General features: G+C 38.0%; 1 protein-coding gene across 7 annotated transcripts in view; it reads left to right on the top strand.

The window, feature by feature from the left end:
• The window catches only part of LOC120534012 (coiled-coil domain-containing protein 136), a 199,093-nt gene that overhangs the window by 160,425 nt on the left and 16,308 nt on the right, over positions 1-22,360 (top strand). For all 7 annotated transcript variants that reach the window (XR_005634664.1, XM_039761221.1, XM_039761220.1 and 4 more), the window contains exons 5-7: positions 6,183-6,294; positions 10,179-10,434; positions 18,373-18,507. Coding sequence is in view for 6 of the 7 variants with exons in the window: in XM_039761221.1 (XP_039617155.1) it covers positions 6,183-6,294; positions 10,179-10,434; positions 18,373-18,507 (503 nt within the window). In the remaining variant the exon portion in view is untranslated. The remainder of the gene's footprint in view (positions 1-6,182; positions 6,295-10,178; positions 10,435-18,372; positions 18,508-22,360) is intronic.

The raw sequence follows: 22,360 nt of genomic DNA, 5'->3' as shown, positions 1-22,360 counted from the left end.
ATCAGACGAGAGTACGATAGTCAACTGACTCAAAGATGGGCAAATTTTGGTCATATGGGTTCAAGACAGGAAGAGGCGGGTCTAGGAGGCAGGACAATGGAAGTGATATCAGAGGTAGAACAGCCATCAGTCTTTCATTCTGCAATGGGAGGAAAAGGGAAGGCGGGTAACTCAAAAGATCCCTTAAGCTGCCTCCCAAGTGCATGAGCCTGATATTGTGTATGTGTGGCAAGTTGTTATCTTTATATTTAGTGGTCAGAATTTAAACAAAGAAAAATTATGTAAAGAAATTGATATCTGTGGTACAATTCCTTGTCAGTCAGAACCAATGCAAACTAATGCAAACTACCTCACACATACTAGACTCATTTAGTGCTGCTAATTTACCATGCCCTTCAAATGTAAACAGTATAGTCAGTGAAGTTCTGTGAGAAGGACCATGTGAACACAGGGAAATTGTACATACTTCTGTTGTAATGTGCGACCCTGTACATTACCAATTTAACTTAAAAGCAACACTAAACTGAACATTATTATTTACAAATGTAAAAGTACGCCTGTGTAAAGGAAGGGCCCTTACCATTTGTGTGTTAAAAGCACTTCCACGGGAACGCGGGCCGTCTCAGTAGGTGAGCACTGCGAGGCATCATGGGTCTGGGCACATGTGGAGCTGGTATAATGGCTAGTATGGGTTCCTCAGCAGGTGTTCAACTTCACACGCTGGTGTCCTCGCAGCCTGCCAATCGCTGGAAGGTTTAAGGTGTGGCGTGTCTGGAAGAAAAAAACAGCATTTGCCTTTGTAACCTGAGTCAGAGATATGGATCCCATGTGCTAAATAAATGAGGGTTACTTACTTGCAAGGTGGCAGCTGGTGTGCTTGAGATAAGCATAGCCATTGGCCATTGTGGGTGGCTTGCGCACACGCAACTGGCAGGGGTTTGATTTTTAATAGGAAGTTGCTTGGGGTGTGGTGTGAACATGCCAGTGTCTACCTGGATACGTGCGTGGGATAGATGGAATTACATTTATTCAAGCTCTTTAGTTGTTCCCTAATCTCACGTGTGTGACAAGGTATATACAGTGGTGTGAAAAACTATTTGCCCCCTTCCTGATTTCTTATTCTTTTGCATGTTTGTCACACAAAATGTTTCTGATCATCAAACACATTTAACCATTAGTCAAATATAACACAAGTAAACACAAAATACAGTTTTTAAATGATGGTTTTTATTATTTAGGGAGAAAAAAAAATCCAAACCTACATGGCCCTGTGTGAAAAAGTAAATGCCCCCTGAACCAAATAACTGGTTGGGCCACCCTTAGCAGCAATAACTGCAATCAAGCGTTTGCGATAACTTGCAATGAGTCTTTTACAGCGCTCTGGAGGAATTTTGGCCCACTCATCTTTGCAGAATTGTTGTAATTCACCTTTATTTGAGGGTTTTCTAGCATGAACCGCCTTTTTAAGGTCATGCCATAGCATCTCAATTGGATTCAGGTCAGGACTTTGACTAGGCCACTCCAAAGTCTTCATTTTGTTTTTCTTCAGCCATTCAGAGGTGGATTTGCTGGTGTGTTTTGGGTCATTGTCCTGTTGCAGCACCCAAGATCACTTCAGCTTGAGTTGACGAACAGATGGCCGGACATTCTCCTTTAGGATTTTTTGGTAGACAGTAGAGTTCATGGTTCCATCTATCACAGCAAGCCTTTCAGGTCCTGAAGCAGCAAAACAACCCCAGACCATCACACTACCACCACCATATTTTACTGTTGGTATGATGTTCTTTTTCTGAAATGCTGTGTTCCTTTTACGCCAGATGTAACGGGACATTTGCCTTCCAAAAAGTTCAACTTTTGTCTCATCAGTCCACAAGGAATTTTCCCAAAAGTCTTGGCAATCATTGAGATTTTTCTTAGCAAAATTGAGACGAGCCCTAATGTTCTTTTTGTTTAACAGTGGTTTGCGTCTTGGAAATCTGCCATGTAGGCCATTTTTGCCCAGTCTCTTTCTTATGGTGGAGTCATGAACACTGACCTTAATTGAGGCAAGTGAGGCCTGCAGTTCTTTAGATGTTGTCCTGGGGTCTTTTGTGACCTCTCGGATGAGTCGTCTCTGCGCTCTTGGGGTAATTTTGGTCGGCCGGCCACTCCTAGGAAGGTTCACCACTGTTCCATGTTTTTGCCATTTGTGGATAATGGCTCTCACTGTGGTTCGCTGGAGCCCCAAAGCTTTAGAAATGGCTTTATAACCTTTACCAGACTGATAGATCTCAAATACTTCTGTTCTCATTTGTTCCTGAATTTCTTTGGATCTTGGCATGATGTCTAGCTTTTGAGGTGCTTTTGGTCTACTTCTCTGTGTCTGGCAGCTCCTATTTAAGTGATTTCTTGATTGAAACAGGTGTGGCAGTAATCAGGCCTGGGGGTGGCTACGGAAATTGAACTCAGGTGTGATACACCACACAGTTAGGTTATTTTTTAACAAGGGGGCAATTACCTTTTCACACAGGGCCATGTAGGTTTGGATTTTTTTCTCCCTAAATAATAAAACCATCATTTAAAAACTGCATTTTGTGTTTACTTGTGTTATATTTGACTAATGGTTAAATGTGTTAGATGATCAGAAACATTTTGTGTGACAAACATGCAAAATAATAAGAAATTAGGTTTTTCACACCACTGTATATTTAATTGGTGTTGGGATAGCTTTTCTTTCGGGATTGATATTTTTTTTTTTTGTATATACACACATATAATTTTTTGTGCATTTTTTACTTTATTTTTTCCCGCTTTGGGAGAGCTTCCTGAGCCAGGGATAAAGAAGGAAAACTACTTTCATTTTTGGAGAGTGCGTGTGTGTAGTTTTTGTAGGAGTGCACTGTTTTTGTTGTCAATACCCAATTTATTCTTTTTGTCTTTATTTACTTTTTGAATGAGTGTCAGCACTGAAGATGGGAATTTCATTGGGTCCCAGGAGTTAAAAGATGGCAGAACACCGCTTTAAATACGTAGACATACTGTATGTTACATGGGGAGAAAAATAATTAAAATAAAAGATAATTGGAGTATGGCTTTTCAATAAATTGTTCATTGAACGAATGTATCAAATAAAAAACTGGCATCAAATGAAAACAATAAAATGTAAATAATTGTGTTTTTAAGGAGAAAAAGAAACATCATCTTAAGTGCAGTTATAAACACCTCCAATAATCCTACCTTTTTTATCATTATTTTTAATCCACAACTAATTAATGAGATTTTTAGAAGATATTAGGGATCAGTCTATAGCTGAATATATCTCTGGTTAACTGTCCATATGAAGCCAATGTTTAAAGCATGTCACTATGATCTTACACCATAACACTGGTAGTTATGGGATCTGTAATTTCTTCTGGGGTTTCCTTTACTCATTAGAGAGGGTTTGACAAGTGAGGTTTGGAAATGTGGACAGGAAGTATTAGCTCTGTGAATGGGCCAGGTTCAATATTGAGAAATACAGTGTGGAAAGGTACTGCCTCAAAAACAAAATGGATTCCTGTTATTCCTTATTAACAGCATTTCATTTAAGAGTAATTTAGATCAGAAAGGAGTAAAGGATAGAACCTCTTTGTATGGAGAAAACTGGAGCTGGTTTCTTGTGCATGCTGATCGGTGATCAGGGATACAGAATGATGAGAATATTACTGCTTCACAAATAACTGAGGCTTTGTGCTGGCGGGGAAGGGGGGGCATTTTAATCATAAACTTAAGTTAATAAAAATTGGCTCCTGTATCCATTGTATCAGGTCAGGTCAGGTTGGGGAGCATGCACTATGCAGCGCGTTGCCACACCCACCACATGACGAAACAGCTCGGGATCTTGGTTGGCAAAAGGGCAGACGCTTGGTCTAGTCCCACCCTCCAGAAATGAATTCGGAAGGCTCAAAAAGCTTTCTGACAAGTAATAACTTTTATATTTATCTAATCAAGTTTCCTCTTGTAATGTAAGATATTTTCGTGTATGTCAAATCCACAGACTAAGGCTGACTTTCTCCTGAGACTGAATTCTCTTACAATCTCATGCTCTGTATGTAAACAACAGTAAATGCCCTGGGTATGTATTAGTCCTTTCTAATGCTAACACAGGAGATTACACGCTTAATGTGTAGTGTGTGTGTCAGATTGTGTGTGTGTGCATTTTGGAGGCAGTTTAACTATAAAAAGAGTTAAACATCGGCTGTTTGTGAAGCAGGAATATTCTGATAATTCTGATCCCTGATCAACATTGAGAAGAAACAGCACAACTCCAGCATTTTCCTCCATAAAGAGTCTTGTCCTTTCAGCAGACCTTTTCTGCCAATAAGGAATACCAAAATCACTGTGCGGCTTTCAGTCAACGATAAACAAAAGTTTCATGAGGTGAAAAAATGGGATATACTGAGGCTGTGATCAATGCTATTTGATAACTTGGCTTTTGAGAAGAATATGTCATGAGAGGGACACGAGGGAGTGAGTGAGGTGGGCACAATAAGCCGGTGCAGAATGTACTGGGCATCTGTGCAAGTGTTTTAAATAATGAAAGAAAAAAAGTGATTTGGAATTGATAATCGCCATTCAAGATGGCTTACAAAATAAATATGCTTCCTAAAATAAAATCAAAATGCATATGCTTCTTTTATAGAATATGTACAATAATGACAACCTGTATCCAAACGGGGATGTATCTCAGCCACTATATATATCTGAATGGATGTATACATCTAAACTGATCTATTTCAACCAAAATATATATCTAAACCAATGTATTTCAGCCAAATATATATATATATATATATATATATATATATATATATATATATATATATATATATATATATATATATATATATATATATATATATATATCTCAACCAATGTATACATCTGAATGGATGTATTCAAACTAATGTATATATTGTAAAAAGGCGCTATATATGTGCCCAACCCAACACAGGTTGGACACAGAGGCTCAAGTATAAAATAAACTATGTATTTTCTTCACCTGTTGGGCACAACACAGTCCCAAGCACAATACACCCATACAAAAGTGCTCTTTCTCTGCAACACCACTCCTCCCAGGCAACCTTGTCCTCCTCCACCCGACTCTGGCCGTTGAGTGGTGGTTACTGGCTCCTTTTATTTGGCACCCAGAAAACCAGTGGTGAAACCAGTGCCCAGAAGGGTCAAGTATCTCCTGCTGCATCAACCCCTGGCAGTGCCTGCGGAACCCAACAGGGCTGTACAACATTCCAACCTCCATGAAGCCCTGGGGGAGTCCAAGGCACCGCTGCAACCCAGGGAGGCTGCCATCTAGCATCCAGGGGGAGATATTGGGTTTCTCATGCTTGCTCCCCTGGAACATATGCTGCAGGGGTGTCCCAGCCGGGCATGGGCCCTGGACATCCATCACAATATCTAAACCAATGTATCTGAATTGATATATATATCTGAACCAATTTATATATTTTCCTCTTGAACAGCCCCTCATATTCGTGTGTAATAAGAATAAAATCATTGGAACTAAACAAAAGTACATCTCATCTGTCTTTTCAACAATTTAAATGCAATCATTAAAACTAATTTAATTATAGTGATTATTGCCTTTCTAGAATTAAACTAGCTCATATGCTTGTTAATGTTTTTCCTCAGTCCAAGTCTTTCTAATTCCTGTGATATGTAAATGGCGTCTATTTATTTAGGTATCCTGTGATAGGTACTGCTTTTCAGGTCATTAATTATATGTTCAGATATAGGCCTTAATTGATGATGACCATTATGCCATCTGTATGAGCATGATAGTGTGATAAAAGGTACCTGAAACTGATGTGTAAGTTAAAGCAGAAAATTAAGCTGTGTTAATGTAATGTGAAGTAACCTTCCACTCAAATCACTTCATTACATCCAGTACAATTTAGTACATTCTGCAAATGTGGAAGAAAAGAAAAAAAAAAACACTGCACTCAGTTGTTTTACAGGAAATACATTTGTTAATTTTTATGTTTTGTTTTTCACAATGTCTTATTAGTAGAATGAAATATTTTTAAAACATATTTTTATAATGTATGTACAGGTATGTTAAAAGTGTTTGCTACTGGTTATATTTCTGGGGGGATTGTAGGGTATTTTTGTAACTAATATGATGCAAAACTTCTTTCTCCTTCCAGCTGAACAACAAACAGTGAAGGAAGAGTGCCAGTCCCTGAAGGCAGAGTGTCAGTCTCTAAAAGAGGAAAATCAACAACTCCTTGAAAAAATCCAGTGGTTAACAGAGCAGGGGTAATCTTATATCTAACTCTTTCCATTCATATTTTTGAAAACTGAGCAGAATGCATTGTTTGCTTAATAGATGAAAACCACTTACAAACAAAAATATGTGAAACATCTGTGGTTACATTGACACAGATTGGTTTGTGCGGTTTCAATATGGATACTCAAGAGAATTCCTGCAAGCAAACTTTTCTGTAGTGATTATGGAAATATGCCAAAAGATAAAAAAGATATTTCGGCCAACATCCATCCAACCAATTTCTGAACATATTTTCTTCATCAAAAGACTGTAGGGAAAGGGAGCATTTGTTGGTGAACTGAGCTCAAGGAGGAAACTAACTTTGGACAGGACTTCAGTCTATTGCAGGGTTGATTGATTAGCACAATCACGCACACTGTGCCAGTTTAGCATCATCAAGAAACCTAACTACCGTATACATCAATGAGACAAGAAAGGAAAGCACCATACCCAAAGAAAACCTACATGGACATACAGTATATATATATATATATATATAAACAATAAGAGGGCAGAGTCCCAAACTACAAACACAATGTCACCCAACACAGTTCCGGATTCAAATAAAGTATGTTTATTTGTCATTCCCAAATGAACAAAGCCAATAAATACACAATCACAATTATAATTTCAATGGTCTTGTAGTCCTTCTGCCCTCCTGGAGAGTGTAGCTTACTGCATCCTGACTCTGACTCTCCGAGGTGATACAGCGGGCTTCTTTTAAACTGGGGCTGCTTCTGTTGTCACAGCATTGGTCACTTCCGGTGGCACCCAAGGATCCAGACAAGGCTGCGGTTCTGGACATCAATTCCCATGCCACCTTGTTGGTGTCGTAAATGGGTTCAGTCTAAAGGAACACTCCCACCTGCCATATGGGGGAATGAACGGCTCCTGGCATCTACCTTTCCCCAGTTCATCCACTATTCTTTGTTTCCAACCAGGACTAAGATTACTGGGCATCCTGGCCGGGTTATGTCTCTATTTTTGCCATCCTTCAATTATGGCATCCTGGCTGGGCAAGAAATTACCCTCCAATCTGTCTTATGTATATTGTAAGTGCCAAGAAAGTCCATCATCCTCCTTGGTGCCTACTTGTTTTTGAATGTTTTTTAGCTGCCATGAATTTTCCTGTAAGTAATCTGAACATCCCATGAGCTAAAATCTTTGTCTAACAAAATACAGTAAAAGGAACCTTGAAGAAAGTTTACCCAACTCATTGCCCACCCTCTCCCATGAAAAATAGTCAACAGAAGAACAGTGATTTACTTATTTTAAAGTTATGATAGGTTTGTGGTTCAGTAAAGCGGTCAGACATGCTGATTCAGCAAACACTAAAGTCATTAATCCAACCAGAGTCCAAAGGGGTGCAGAAATTGTAATTCTTTAAGCAGGAAAGAGATCAAAACCAAACAAAAACCTCAAAATGAATAAAATTTCTCAAGTAGCATAATTACTGGTACTGAAGAATTTGTGTCTGAGACAATCAGCTGCTGTAACATCATGCATGTACATACACGTGTCACTGCATTCTAACACAAGGCATTGTTAAAATCTATAAATATAATTCACTAAGGCAAGACACCCATGGAAAGCACGCCGGAAGGGGCGTGGATTCACTAAGCCGCCGACAAGTAAGACACCTATGGCGCACGCAGGGAGGAGCCACCCACCAACTCCAAGACCATTGGATATGACGACAACTCGCAGAGCCATACCCACCAACTCGGACGCGACGACACAGAAAGAACGGCGTTGTTTATATTCGTCTGTCGTAGAGGCCTCTTGTACCTCCGAGCCACGTTGACTGTTCATAGAGACATGTTTCTCACGGATGTGAGTCGCCATATGCAGCGTGTAAAACGGTTTGCGAGGGGTATCCCATGAGATCCTTAAAACAATCCTTTACAACTGAGGTTAAAACGCTATGAAGTTAACAGTCTTTAAAAACTGAGTTTTCGGTTACAACGCACGACCGTATGCACCACAGCAAACTGTTTTACACCCTACATACAGCAATTCACATCCGCAACAAACATGTGTCTTCTTCACTCACGGACAATTATATGTTGCTCTCTCCAGAGTTCCATCTTTTCATTCACTTTCTGTTGTATCCTTAAACCCTCCCTTTTTAGATAACTGTGTCTTTCCAGAAGTGTTCAACCATCAATAAATAATTATGCGGCATTTGTTATGCCGCGGCTTCACTATTGTGTTGTATTTTGCTCTCTCCAGAGTTCCATCTTTTCATTCACTTACTGTTGTATTCTCACACCAACCCGTTTTAGACAACCATGTCTTTCCAGAAGTGTTTAGCATTCAAAAAATTATGCATGGGATTGAGCGTGTGTCTACCTGGCACAGAGAGGCGTGGGTAAGCCATTGAACCCCATTCGGGCTGCAAACCGTGGAATTCCCACTAATTGCGACTCATACGCTCCCACTGGTTGCGTCCCTACCCTTTCTGCACACCCCCCTCCCACCTTGCTACTACCATGGTCAGGTGTCTTGGTGGATTATATATAGAAATGCAGCCAAAACCGCACAGAGCAATGAAAAGTCTACGTGAGTCACAGGTGCATCTGGACTATGCAAAGATGACAACGACTCAAGTAACGAGTTGGAGGTGGGCACATAAGCGGGCAGTGCATACTGAACGAGAAATCAGCAGACAAGCATGACGGAGGGAGCGGAGTGGACGTCCTTCTCCTCTCCTGCTGTTCCACACTCCACGCCTGAGCGCAGTACACTCGCATCCCTCCGTCTGGCAGGAGAAGGCGTGATGGGGGTCCGCCAGTTTTCAGTCACGGACGATTGTATGTTGGTTCGTTCCGTGCATTGTTACAATGTTGCTTTTCTTGCTGATTTATTACATTACCGATTTTTCAAATGTTAAATTTCTCCCTGTGCATAAAAATCATTAAACAATCGGCCTGATTATTGGCTAGTATAAACATAAAATCACTTAATTCACTGCTACTATTTGCTGGAAATTCATGTTAAATTTCAAATGTCACAGTTCACATCAAAAATATTCTGCTTTCCTCTCATTGTGGGTTGCAATAGTGCAAACAGTACTGCTTTAGAAACGATTCAGTATTTGTACAATTGTTGCAAAAGCCCCAAAAGATGGTAAGTCATTCATTTAAATAAGGAGCAAAGAATATCAGCTGACAATTATAGTACTTTGCAAAGCTGCATTTGCTTGGCCAACAGGCACTGCTGCTCCTTTGTTATTGATTATCAGTCTAATTTTTGCTTGTTTCATTTGATGCATCTTATATATGTTTTTATCCATCCATCCATCCATTTTCCAACCCACTGAATCCAAACACAGGGTCACAGGGGTCTGCTGGAGCTAATCTCAGCCAACACAGGGCACAAAGCAGGAACTAATGCCAACCCACTGCAGGACACACACTAGGGCCAATTTAGAATCACCAGTCCACCTAACCTGCATGTCTTTGGAATGTTGGAGGAAACCAGAGCACCCAGAGGAAACCCACACAGACACGGGGAGAACATGTAAACTCCATGCAGGGACACCCGGGAAGCGAACCCGGGGCTCCTAACTGCAACGCAGCAGCGCTACCACTGCGCCACCGTATGTATTTATATAGCATTTATTTATTTATTATTTGATATGGTGGCACGATTATTCTTTATTTATTTTTTGTTTCCATACGTTATGTCTACTATGTCCATTGTACCATGTATTGTAATTTTGTTGAATGTTTCTGCACCAGTGAGACAAATACAAATACTTTTCATTTTTCTTTAAGGTATAATGACAATAAACTGAATAAACTGAATGTACTTTATTAATCTGTTTACCCTCTGTCTAATATGATTTAATCTTCTTGTTTATTTTTCACAGTACAAATGACTTTTATCTAACTCTTAAAGAAGATGACCTAAATAATGAAGGAGAATTTATTTCTTCTGGTGAAGAGTCTACTACCAGGTGTAAGCTGGTTGATGCCTCAGTCCAAAAGAATATTTCATTTGATGGGAAACCACTTACACCCACTGGCAGGAGTGGTGGTGGTTTCTCGCCAGCTTTTTCTGAAGTGTTTTCTCTCCGGGACCAGCTGAAGCAAACTGAAGAAAAAGCTCTTCAAGTTCAGCGAGAGGTAAGGATAGAAAATAAATACAGAAATGGCTGCCTAGTGACATAGCCTTACAGTATTGGTGTTGTCTTTTAAATAAGTCTTTCAAAAGAAATCAACTGCATTTGAATGATGCTATTAAGAAAATTAGAGAATTAGTACATATTTTTTTATTGTATTTATTTTATTGAAATCACACAACATTCCATACAAATAAATCAATATATTTTTACAAAAATAAGATTGAAAACAAATCAAACCCCACCCCTGAAGGATTAGTACATATTAAAAAATGTAGTATAATCTTTAAGGTGTATTGTCCATTTGTTATTATTATGTATTAAAACATTATGTACATAGTTAAGAAATAGCAAAGCCAATGCACAGTCATGACAGTTGTAAAAAAAGGTCTAGAGCCTTACTTCTCTTTTCAGTATAGAATATTATTCAGATTGTTAAATAGTGCAGATGTTATTAGTACTACAAAACTGCCTCTTCTAAACATTCGTGCAACTTTTTGAGTGAAAAAGAAAAAAATAGCATATCCATCTGTTTGAAATTGTGGTTATTTTTTGCTGTGATTGAGTTAGTCTGTACCTTTAAAAAAGCAATTTGTTAAAAAGAGCTTTATTTGCATTTCAGTCATCAATTATTACAGAAAGTATAAAGTGTTTTGCTTAAAGGTAGTCTATAATATAAAACAGTGGCACTGTAAAAAAAATTCATGTTAAATTAAATAATATGTTTTCTGAAAATGAGCTGATTTAGCACTAAAAGCATGGTATACTCACTTGTTATGATTAATGCTTTTTATACCTCTTTAAAAGCTTTCTTTTCATAAACTGTGTCAAGTTAAAAGTTGTAATGGAATTGTTGCTTGAAACACTTGTCTGAAAAAAAAGTTTTTTTGCTTTTCTTCTTAATAAATCTTTAAATTTTACATTTGCATAGTACAGATGAGTCCACAAAGCATGTTCTTATTGTGTTAAATGCTTTTCAGATGCCTCTGTACAAAACAGGTTCAACTCCCACCTCTGCAGCCTAAGAAGAGGTCAGGGGTGTAAAGTCCTGTTTGGTCTTGATAGAGTAATATATTGCTCTACGTTACCCTTTTATATTATTAATAAGTAGCCTTTGTCAGAATGCCTCAGATCTCCCAGACTTTTTTTTTTTGTTCTTTATTTTGCATTATACAATTTCTTGTAATAGGAATTTGTTAGTTTTCACATACCCCTTGGGGTCAGACATTGCACAGTGCCCCTGGAGCAATTACAGGTTAACGGTCTTGCTCAAGGGCACAACAGAGTAGGATCTACTTTGGCAGTGATGGGGATTTGAACCAGCAACCCTCTGGATACCAGCACAGATCCTTAGCCTCAAAGCCACCACTCCGCCCCAACTTACCACTGTTTATAAGGTATTATAGTATATGACTTTTCCCAACCTTCCCTTCTACATCTATAACCTCAGGCAATTAGGTGTAGTAAAAGACAAGCAGGAGTTAAGTTACAACTTAAACAATGTATTGTTGGTAATATTCATAAATAATAACAATATGCAAAGTACATTTGAATATTGGCAACCATACAACCTGATAAATGGTGATGTGTAGTTTAGGCAGCACACAGACTTGTTAGTTACTTAAAAATGTCTCTAGTTAAGGCATCATTTGTGGTCAGCTTTCTTCAGAACATGGCCGCATGCTTGTCTCAATATGGCTGCCGAGCTGTTCTCTTCATTGTGTTGTTCTTTTCAGTTTGTGGTGTGTGAGATGCTTCTTCATCATTTAGTAAGAGAGAGAGTGAAGTTAAGCAAGCAAATTTATAGGTTTTCTGTCCAACCCCTAGAGCCAATAGGACATCATGATACTTAAAGGCTTGTGATACAAGCCAGTTCCAAACAGCCATACTTCAGACCAATGGGGGACTACTACATCTTCACACCTGCCACCCCCCAAAACCATTCGTTGAGCTAAAATTTGCAGTTAGGCAGCCTGACTTTCCTATAAGGGTTGACTGAGAGACTTCAGAGAAACATTAGACAAACTTGCTTAAGGCACTTCCCCCCAACTCTGTCGTAAAATTCAAGGAGACCCATTCCTAAAAGGGGGGTAAACATGAATGCTTCTCACTAATGTAACACTAATATTACATTGCTTTGCCTAAATTACAAATAAAGACTTACAAAATATTTATGCAAAATGAAAAATCTCACATCACAACAACTGCAAACAGATTTTGTTTAAGTTCTCAGTAGTAAAGTCACATGCAAGGAGCTGTGACCAAACGATTGTTTGTTCTTATCATGGCAGCAACCGTAAAATCTGTTGGTGGACACCATCAATAATGGAAACTGCCAAGTTAAAGAAAAATGCATCCAACACAATGTTATGAGGGGGATCTCTAGAATTCACTGAGAAGTACTAGTAAGTCAAAAAGATGTCAGATACAGCATTGACTGTGGGTGGAATTTTGTGATGCCATTGAATGACTTGGACACTCTCCAGGTTGTTCCAGAAAACCATTAGATAGATAGATAGATAGATAGATAGATAGATAGATAGATAGATAGATAGATAGATAGATAGATAGATAGATAGATAGATAGATAGATAGATAGATAGATAGATAGATAGATAGATAGATAGAAGAGAGAAGGCAGGCAGGCAGGTCAGGTGAGGACCAGTAGTGGGAGATCGTATCGGGTGGACACGTTAGCCTTTTTGCTCTTGTACCCTAATGATTCTTCCACAAGTCCACCTACAGAAGCATTGTAACAATTTTACTTCCTCTAGATAGTCAAATTCAATTATCTTCTTGGCATTCCACCAGACGCCCAAGGACCTTACTAAACCATCCAATTGGTAGTAGTGTTGGGAGACATATAAAAAGGGCGGGGGCTTAATAAATGCAAGCTTATGATCCAGACTTACTGAGAATTCCTTGTTCATGGGAAACAACTGCAAAACCCAGTTCCATCGCAAATGGGGTTCAACAGCTTCCCAATACCGGGTTAGACATACATTGATCAGTTTAGTGCGGCACACGTGCAGGCCCAGACATCTAAGGGAATCACAGACCTGTTACTGCTCAAACTCGTGTGATGCAACTGCACAACAGGCCTCTCAGAATTTTTTTTGTACTGTGTGTATGGTTCCAAATGGGCACTAGTAGAAAATGTAACTTTTAAAACAACAAAAAAAAACCTCCTCAAATGTAGACAAGAATTACAATAAAGAGGAAAACTTTTGACTAAGAATAAGAGAGCAGCCACAGTGAAGCATTACATAGTCATTTTACTTCAGGTACATACGAGTCCAAATAGAATTTCTTGACACACTTGTGCTGAACAATTTGTTGGCTAAAAGAAGTTAATACTAGTTTATCAGAGACGGGATATGCAGAATAATTCATAATGGTCATTAGTTTTGTTTTCATTTTCTCCTCCACAACTAACCATAGTGGGTCGAGATTACATCCAATAACTGAGTCTGCCTTCTTAATTAGCCTATTGATTTGGTGGACCTCTCTTGAAGTGATTTTATTAGACCAGCACACTACAGTCCTAAGAAAAAAAGTCATTCTTATATAGTTTCCGTAGTTTTAGTGAACTAGTCCAAGCTGTTATTAATGTGCGCCTGTATCTGTTCACCACCTGCCCATTCACTCCATGAACAGTGACATAGTGCATAGAGGCTTTTTGGTGTGATGAGTCAATAACCCATTTCTTGGTTTACTTGATATTTAGTTGCAGACACTATTAAACCAAAAAACAAAGCTCTACCCCTGAGTTCTATATTCTGTACACCCTATAACTACAGAATAAATCGAGAATTTCTGCAAGTGACATGACGTGATATTTATACTCTGAAGTGTACAAGATGAACAGAAAAGGTGACAGTACTGTTTTTTGTGGTGATCCTGTTTTGCTCACATCCACACTCCTAGAGTCTCATAAACTGTTGTCTGCCTGACAGGTAGCGTATTATGCAGGACATCCAAGGCTCATCCACCTGCATATACCTGAGCATGTACCTTTAATTAGAATAGCTGGATGGTATTGAAGGAACTGGATAAATCAAAAAATATCCTTATAAAGATGGTAGTTTTGTCCAGATGGGAATAAGCCTAGAGGAGAACGTATATAATAAAATGTACCACTGCAATCTTTTTCCAATAGACAAAATGCAGTGGGTCCAAGTCATCTTTGACAAGCAGACTCATATAGTCCAGGACCAGGCTCTCACAGGTCTTTATGATGTGGGATGTAAGACCTTGTCACTGGCCTATGGTCATTACATGAACAGGTACTAGACTTCTTCGTGACTGGAACAATACAGGATATTTCCACAGCAGTAGTACTTTCTGGACCCTTAGAGGATATTACAAAGTTAGTCAACACAGGCTCTAAGTACTTGAGGACTAACTCCATCTGGTCCTGTGGCTTTAACTGTTTGTTCCCTCCTCAATTATCTCCTCATTTGTCATTAGTTATTAACAGCCAATATTAATCATCAGAAGTGAATGTGATGACTTAGAAGTGTTTGGTGGAACGTAGACAGGACTGTTCACAGCAATGGTGGGACAACATTGACTTCAATTTCAATTTGAGGAACACTTGAGAAGTCATGGGGTATATGTGCTTTGTGGACCTGGTGGTTTCGAACTTCTTCTACTTATGGATAATGGAAGCCACTGTGCTCATTGGGACCTTCAAAACAGCAGAAATGTTTCTATAACCTTCCCCAGATTTGTACCTCAAGACAATCTTGTCTCGGAGGTTTACAGACAATTCCTTTGACTTCATGCTTGGTTTGTGCTCTGACATGAACTGTCAGCTGTGGGACTTGATTGGATTGAATTTAATCCATTTTGGAATAAGGCTGTAACATAACAAAATGTGGAAAAAGTGATGCGCTGTGAATACTTTCCAGATTCACTATATATTCCGAGCTAAGTCCATGGGTGAAGTAGTCTACATACTTATCCTTACCTATGGTCCTGAGCTCTGTGTAGTGAGTGACTAAAAGAGAAACCAAGTACAAGTGACTAAAACAACGTTGCTGTGCAGTGCCGCTGAGTTCTCTGTCCATGATAGTTAATGAATTAATTTTAGATTGCACTTTCTTTGTCCCTTTGGCCAAGGTTAATTCTACAAGGAACACTCCTTTGTACTCTACAATTGCAAGGTAATGGGGTTTCAGAGAACAAATTTGACATTTGAAAAATTTGACCTAACACACTTCTAAATTTGGAGATTTTCATTTAAAATATGAAAGGAAGGTTATTTATTGCAATATACCTGTATATTGCAGGTTTTGGACATGATTTTATAGTTTTCTTTCTGTCTACATACTAAATTAATGCCCTTCTGGTCCCTTTACATTCACTTTCTTGCTTAAGCCATTTATCCTGGCATTTTAAGGCTGCATTATATGTAATATGTAGCTCTTTCACACAGTTTTTTTTTAAAGATGACAACATTTTTGCATATCCAACACCTGTTGAAAATAAAAGCCACTCAATTTTTATTTTATTTATTCCAGTAAAGAAGCTGGATTGCTTCACCTGTGAATATGTCTGACTTTGCCTCTTGTAATTGGACCACAAGAGATTTACTTTTTTCAGTGATTTTTTATTATTTTGCAGACAAACCTAGGATTTACATTTGCCTTGGTAATCTTTTTAGAAGAGCCACAGTCTGCTTTGTGTAGCGACACAGTTCTAAAATGAGCTTCCACTTGGCTATATGACTGCCTCTTAAGCTTACTTTACTCTGCCTTTTTCTTTACTTGCTGTATGGAAGGGCTGGACCTACAGAGTATTCATAGCTTCAAATCCTGGTCAGGGAGTGACTTGTAGGTGTGTCTGTACCATTTAGCTACTCAGAGTGATCCGTTTACCTTTTTAGTCATTCAAAAACGTATATAGTAGCATGTCAAATCCTGTAAAGTGTATCTATATCAACTCAAACATCATCATAAAGTACAGCGAATCACAGTTTAAATATATTATATATTGTTCAGACTGAAATAGCACAACTGATTCCCATTCATTGTTACAAACTCTATTATTCCAGATCATGGCTTTAAGCATGAATGAAGCTTTGACCCAGTGCCAACCTATGCAGAGCACACTCACACAGGTTCTCTTTATGATCATCAAAGACCCTACACGGCATTATGATGTGAGAGAAAAAACAGCAACTGACACAAAGCAACTGTGTAGATTCCACAAAAGTGTTGACTGAGGAAGATTTCAAACCACGGATGCAGGACTTGTGCAGCTTTTTCAAATTTCAATTTACATCAATTTACTCCAAAAAAGCACAATTAATCTAGAACACGGAACACATTTAAAAATACATTTATAAGAATTCGTCCCGCACGCTGACATGAGACAATTGCTACCGCTGACCTGTCCTAAGTGGTGGCAGATGATAAAAGGATAGGCCAATATCACACCCCAATAAATCCCCGTATACCCCTTATTCTAGACGGTTCAGTCACCCCTGATGCTGGCGCATTTATAGTCCACAAAAAAATCTAATGGTCAATCTCTATAATCACATGAGGAATATATTACATAAAAAAAAGAATACAATCCCTTACATATGCCCTCCCAACCCTAAATAACCCTTATAAGTGGCGCAACAATATATACATATATATACAATAACAATATTCCTTCCCTCAGTTCCCCTTCCAGAGATTATAAATACGTCCACAGTTCTGCCCCCTGATGCTGGCAGGCGAAACGAAGAGTGTTGTCAATTGAAGACTCCTAGCAGCAATCAAATCTTCGACATAAAAGATATACAGTCAGTCTTGCACCATGATACAGTACAGTAAGTCCTTCAATATAATTCACCCGAGTCCATAGGAAATAGTGAAATGTTCAGTTCCCCGGTCAAACAGAATTACTTCCACACTTCTGACAGGACTGTAGGAGCTCCTGGACTTCATCACATGACCCATGCAGTAGCTGATCTGCTTTTTCTGATTTTCTTTCTCCCTGTCTTCTTGCCTCTCCTTGCAAATCACTCCCCGAAAAAAAAGGAAACCCGAAGTCCCACCTCTGGGGCACCGCTGTCAATCTCAGGATGTAAGAACGATCCCCACAGCACCCGATTGACAACAGAAAACATATTTATGTGGCAGCGCTACACATTTAAAATTAAACACACAGAAAAATACAATGCTGAACATCGAACATATAAAGAAAATGCTCAAATATACATCTAAATTAAATTTGTAATATAAATTTTACAAGGTAAAGAAAGCTTGCAATGGGGAAGAGAAAAGCAAAAGAATGTCTATAAAATTCAAATCAATTTTATTATTTAGTACTGCATCTATTAATCTGCTACAGTTTAGTTTCTGAATGTCATTTAAAAACAAGCAATTTAGAAAATGGAAATCTCTAAATGTACTACATAATAAATACACACTTTATCTAATTTTGCATGACTAATTCTCACTTTCTAATATAGTTTCTCGTCAGTTTACTCCTACAATGTAATCGTTATTTAAGAGGCACCCTTCATGTTTGTGGATTATGCTCAGTCCATGATCTTACTTTAATCTCCCTCCATCCCTATTCCTATTGGTTTAATTTCTTATTCATTCATATAACAAACATTTACAGGGTGCTTATGTGGTCAACATTAGAGTGGTACATGGTCACCATATCTAATTATCTTTTTATTTGTTTGCATGTCTTTCCATCTGTAAGATGACAAGAGAAATGCAGCACACACCTGCAAGCCGAAATGATGTGTATTTATGTGTCCAAACAGTTTACTGATAATGTTCCAATGTGCAGTACAGTTGGGGTGTTATAGGTTACATGAATCAGAATTAATCTCTTGAATTTATTTCCGTTGTTTTATCACTGATCACATTTACAATGTGTACTACATCGCTGGTTACACGCTATTGATACACTGACTTTCTCATTGCAGTATGAGACCCTGCTGGCAGAACTACATGAGCTGCAGGATAAATACAATAAAAGTCAGAATGAGCGATCTGAAATGGAAAAAGAACTTCAGGAATGTCGGGAACAAATGCAGAGCCTCACAGGAAAGGATGGCAAGGTGAGATCAAACTGTCAAGAGAACTGAGCATACAATAGTTCATCGCATGTTGTACAAATTTACCTTTAGGTAAAACTAGTTATAAGTCGTAATGTTTACCTTTTAAGGAAATTGCAGATAAGTTACTTTAATTTAGTGACTCAGTTTAATACAATGAATAACAACTACCAATAGAGTTAAAACTTGTTATATTCTCGATTTTTGATTGCAAACAAGTTGTCTCATTTGATAGGGCATTATGAAAGAACGTTGGTCATATCTGTTATCAAAATATAAAAATACATGTAATCCAACTAGCAATATCTTAAAATATGTTTAGTTTTCTGCCAACTGTCTGTCTTTTTTCTGTAATACCTGTGAAATATATGGTTATGCAAGACATTTGGTAAAATCATTGTCACATAAGCTGCGGGTAGACGTCTTTGTTTTCAGTGTCTTGGGACCCTGTCTGCTTTCAGCTTGCCTTGTATTTTCCTGTGTCATGCTTTACAATGTTTGTACAGCACAGCATGTGAAATGTAATTGTTCTTTGTCCCCCACATCTTTATAAATTGCTTATTGTGTCAATTCACAAACTGGCATATTACAAATCAGAGGAATTCCCCAAATAAATCAGTAATGCCTAAAACCTAATAAAAGGGCAAACTATCTGCCAAACCCAAACAAATTAAAATATTTTGAAAACCAATGCAAGAAGAGACTATTTAATCTACTGTATAAAGGTTTCATGAGTACTTTGTTTCATTAACTGTGGTAAAGTGAGCTCACCCACTTCATGAAAGATAATGTACAGGCAAACACTGCCTTTTCTGAGAATCCTCTGGTGCTGACCTAGCTTGTAAGTCAATATAAATCTGTTTAGTCACTACTATGCAAGAAAACAACAAAATCAAACATGAAATGTAACTCGTCTTTATGGTATGAGCAGAGCATTAATCTCAGTATTAGAAAGCTTTAGTTAGAATGTCAGTCTATCTATTTTTTCTTTATATTTCTTCTTCGTGTTTGGAGTTAGGAAAGATTCTTAATTTGGGCACTGCCTGTATGGTGTGTGCATGTCCCTGTATTCTAATAGACTGTTTTTCTGGTTACCTTACTTTCTTCTCATATCCCAAGGACATGCAGATGTTAGTTGGTCTGCTGTGGAGGCTCATGAGTGCTTGTGTAAGTGTGATCTGTGATGGAGTAATGTCTCCTGGCTGGTTCTTGCATTTAGGCATTTGCTTGGTAACAACTTAAACAGAAATGAAAAACTATTATACGGTATATACAATGAATATGACAGTTTTATCTTTATTGAATGATGTGCCTGTTTAAAGACTGTTTGTTCCATTTTTAAAAGCTATTATGTATAGTATTTTGTTTATTTTTGAAAGTGTTAGTAGTAAATCCAAAATAATGTTTTAACTTTTCTGTTATTTTTTTTAATCCAAAGTTAATCAAACAAAAATGCTTCACTTCAATTGCATTGAGAAAGGAATTATTTGCATGTTGGACTTGCTAATTATCCAACATTATAAATATCTTAAAAAGTATATTAAACTGAGAGAAAATAATCCCTGAGAATTCTCAACTATTAGCTCACCCATTCTGTCTGGAAGACAAGAATTATGTTGTAGGTGCACACAGGTTTTAAAATAATCCACTGTGTTTATTACATATGGTACCATCAGCATTAATTAAATTACCCTTTATTATAATTTTATTACACTTTTTTTTACCTCTTTGTACTACAAAGGATGGCATGGTGTCCTAGCACTTAGAAGTGAATTCGTAAAGGTTTTAAGTTCTAGTTAAGCATGTTATCGGAATGTGTGCTATCAGATTCCTATGGATTTTCACTGGATCTTTGCCATGTAATTCAAGCTTTTGCATTGACTAAGAACACCAAACTGGATCTCCCTAATGGTGCTTTAATGACGGCACATGATATTAGTGTATTTTACATTGTTAAAAGAAGGCTAAGGCTTTGAGACAATATCCCTATTGAAAGAATTGATTTTGAGAAAGGCATGAAGTTACACAGGAGCTATATCAGTGGGCATTTTCAAAAGAAAAATATAGACAAAGGTTATTCTATGCCAAACAATTAAAAGAAATTTGGAGACATCATGTTTGAAAAATAAATGTCCCAAAGGTTTTAAAGTTAATAAACAAGCCCCGCTATGTACTAAGGTTTCACTTTATGTCAAGATTTATTATCCATTGCAAAATAATAGAATCATACATATAACAGTTTGATTATACAGACCAGGGGTACTCAACTTCAGCCATGGAGGTCCGCAATGGCTCCAGGTTTTTGCGTTAACCAAATTTTTAATTACATCCCATTTATTTCCTGTTACTGCAGTGGGCTGGCACCCTGCCTGGGGTTTGTTTCTTGCCTTGCGCCCTGTGTTGGCTGGGATTGGCTCCAGCAGACCCTCGTGACCCTATACATGTGGTTAGGATATAGCGGGTTGGATAATGGATGGATGGATAGATATTTCCTGTTAAAGTAATATTGTTTTTTGGGCTTCGTTTTAATTAACTTGCTTGTAATGATTTGGAACCCTTATTTGCTGATTTTAAAGTTAAACTACTGCTTCAAGATCTTAATTGTTGCCTGTTTTCGTAACTAGCCATCATTTGAGGGGCAAATGACAAAGAAACCACCAGTTCTCCAGCTAACGTGCTTCCATTTAAACCTGCGTGTATATGAGCATTAAGTATGTATGTTAATATAATGTTTTGAAATTAAATAAAAGAGAAGGGAATGACCAAAAGGTAAAAATCTGCCCTGGACCAGAAAACATATGGATAATGTTCTTGGAAAACAAAAAAATCTACAGTGTGATAAAGATTTGTCTTGGAAGAATAAAAGCACTAACAAGCCATATAATTAAATATGAAGTTTTATTATCTGCTAGGCCTGGTTTCTAATTAAGAAACTAGATGTGATTAAAATCAGCACCCATGCATTCTTCCAGTACCTGAGTTGAATATCATTGATTCATTTAAAATATTAAATACTAGCAAAATACCCGCGCTTCGCAGCGGCAAAGTACTGCCTTAAAATTTTTATTAAGAAGAAAATTAAACCTTTTTAAACTGAGGGAAACTATACCAATAATTATTTGTTAAGGATCTCTTTGTATACCACATTGTGAGTTCGGCCCACTGGTTGTAATATGACCAAGCTGTGTGCTGAGCTTACTCTTGAGCATGCAACGTATAGTTGGCCATGTGAACAGTAATCTTGTTTCAAATCTCACAGCTTTAATTGCTGCTGTCATAATCGGTTTGAGTTTCATGGTTTGTTTCACTTACGACAGTATTTGTAGGACTTGTGTTGAAGAGACATTTGGCATCTGTCAATCGTTGTAAGTATACAACCGGTTTCATCGATAACTTCACATCCAGCTTTTGAGAGTTTAAACATTCATAAACATCAAAGTGTCCACTACTGAAATCGTCACCTGTCAATCTAAGATGTTTAAGAGGCATTGGCGGTTGTCGAAAGGTGTAAAATATTTGGCCATTTCGGTACACTTGAAAGCGACAACCGAACAATTCAGTGGCAGCCATCAACTCACATGCAGATGCATAGGTGAAGGGCTTAAGCATTTCACTCTTATAGTGCTCCTGTGTAGTATAATTATCTCCTGTACCGTCATCAGGCCACACCTTGAACCTGTCCCAGTCATTCAATACATAAGACACAATGGTCCTCCGGATATCAAGAGTGAGCCTGATATGGCCGTGCAATATGTAACAAAGAGAATGGAAAAGGTAGGTGCCATCTCCAGGCATGGAAACCACTCGGTAAGTGACAGTTCTTTGATCGATGGTGATCACCTCGATAGACATGTTA

The sequence above is a fragment of the Polypterus senegalus genome, chromosome 8, assembly GCF_016835505.1.
Source record: "Polypterus senegalus isolate Bchr_013 chromosome 8, ASM1683550v1, whole genome shotgun sequence".
In the NCBI taxonomy this organism is placed as follows: domain Eukaryota; kingdom Metazoa; phylum Chordata; class Cladistia; order Polypteriformes; family Polypteridae; genus Polypterus; species Polypterus senegalus.
The sequence above is the reverse complement of the archived record's forward strand: the minus strand, read 5'-3'. Positions and strand labels throughout refer to the sequence as shown.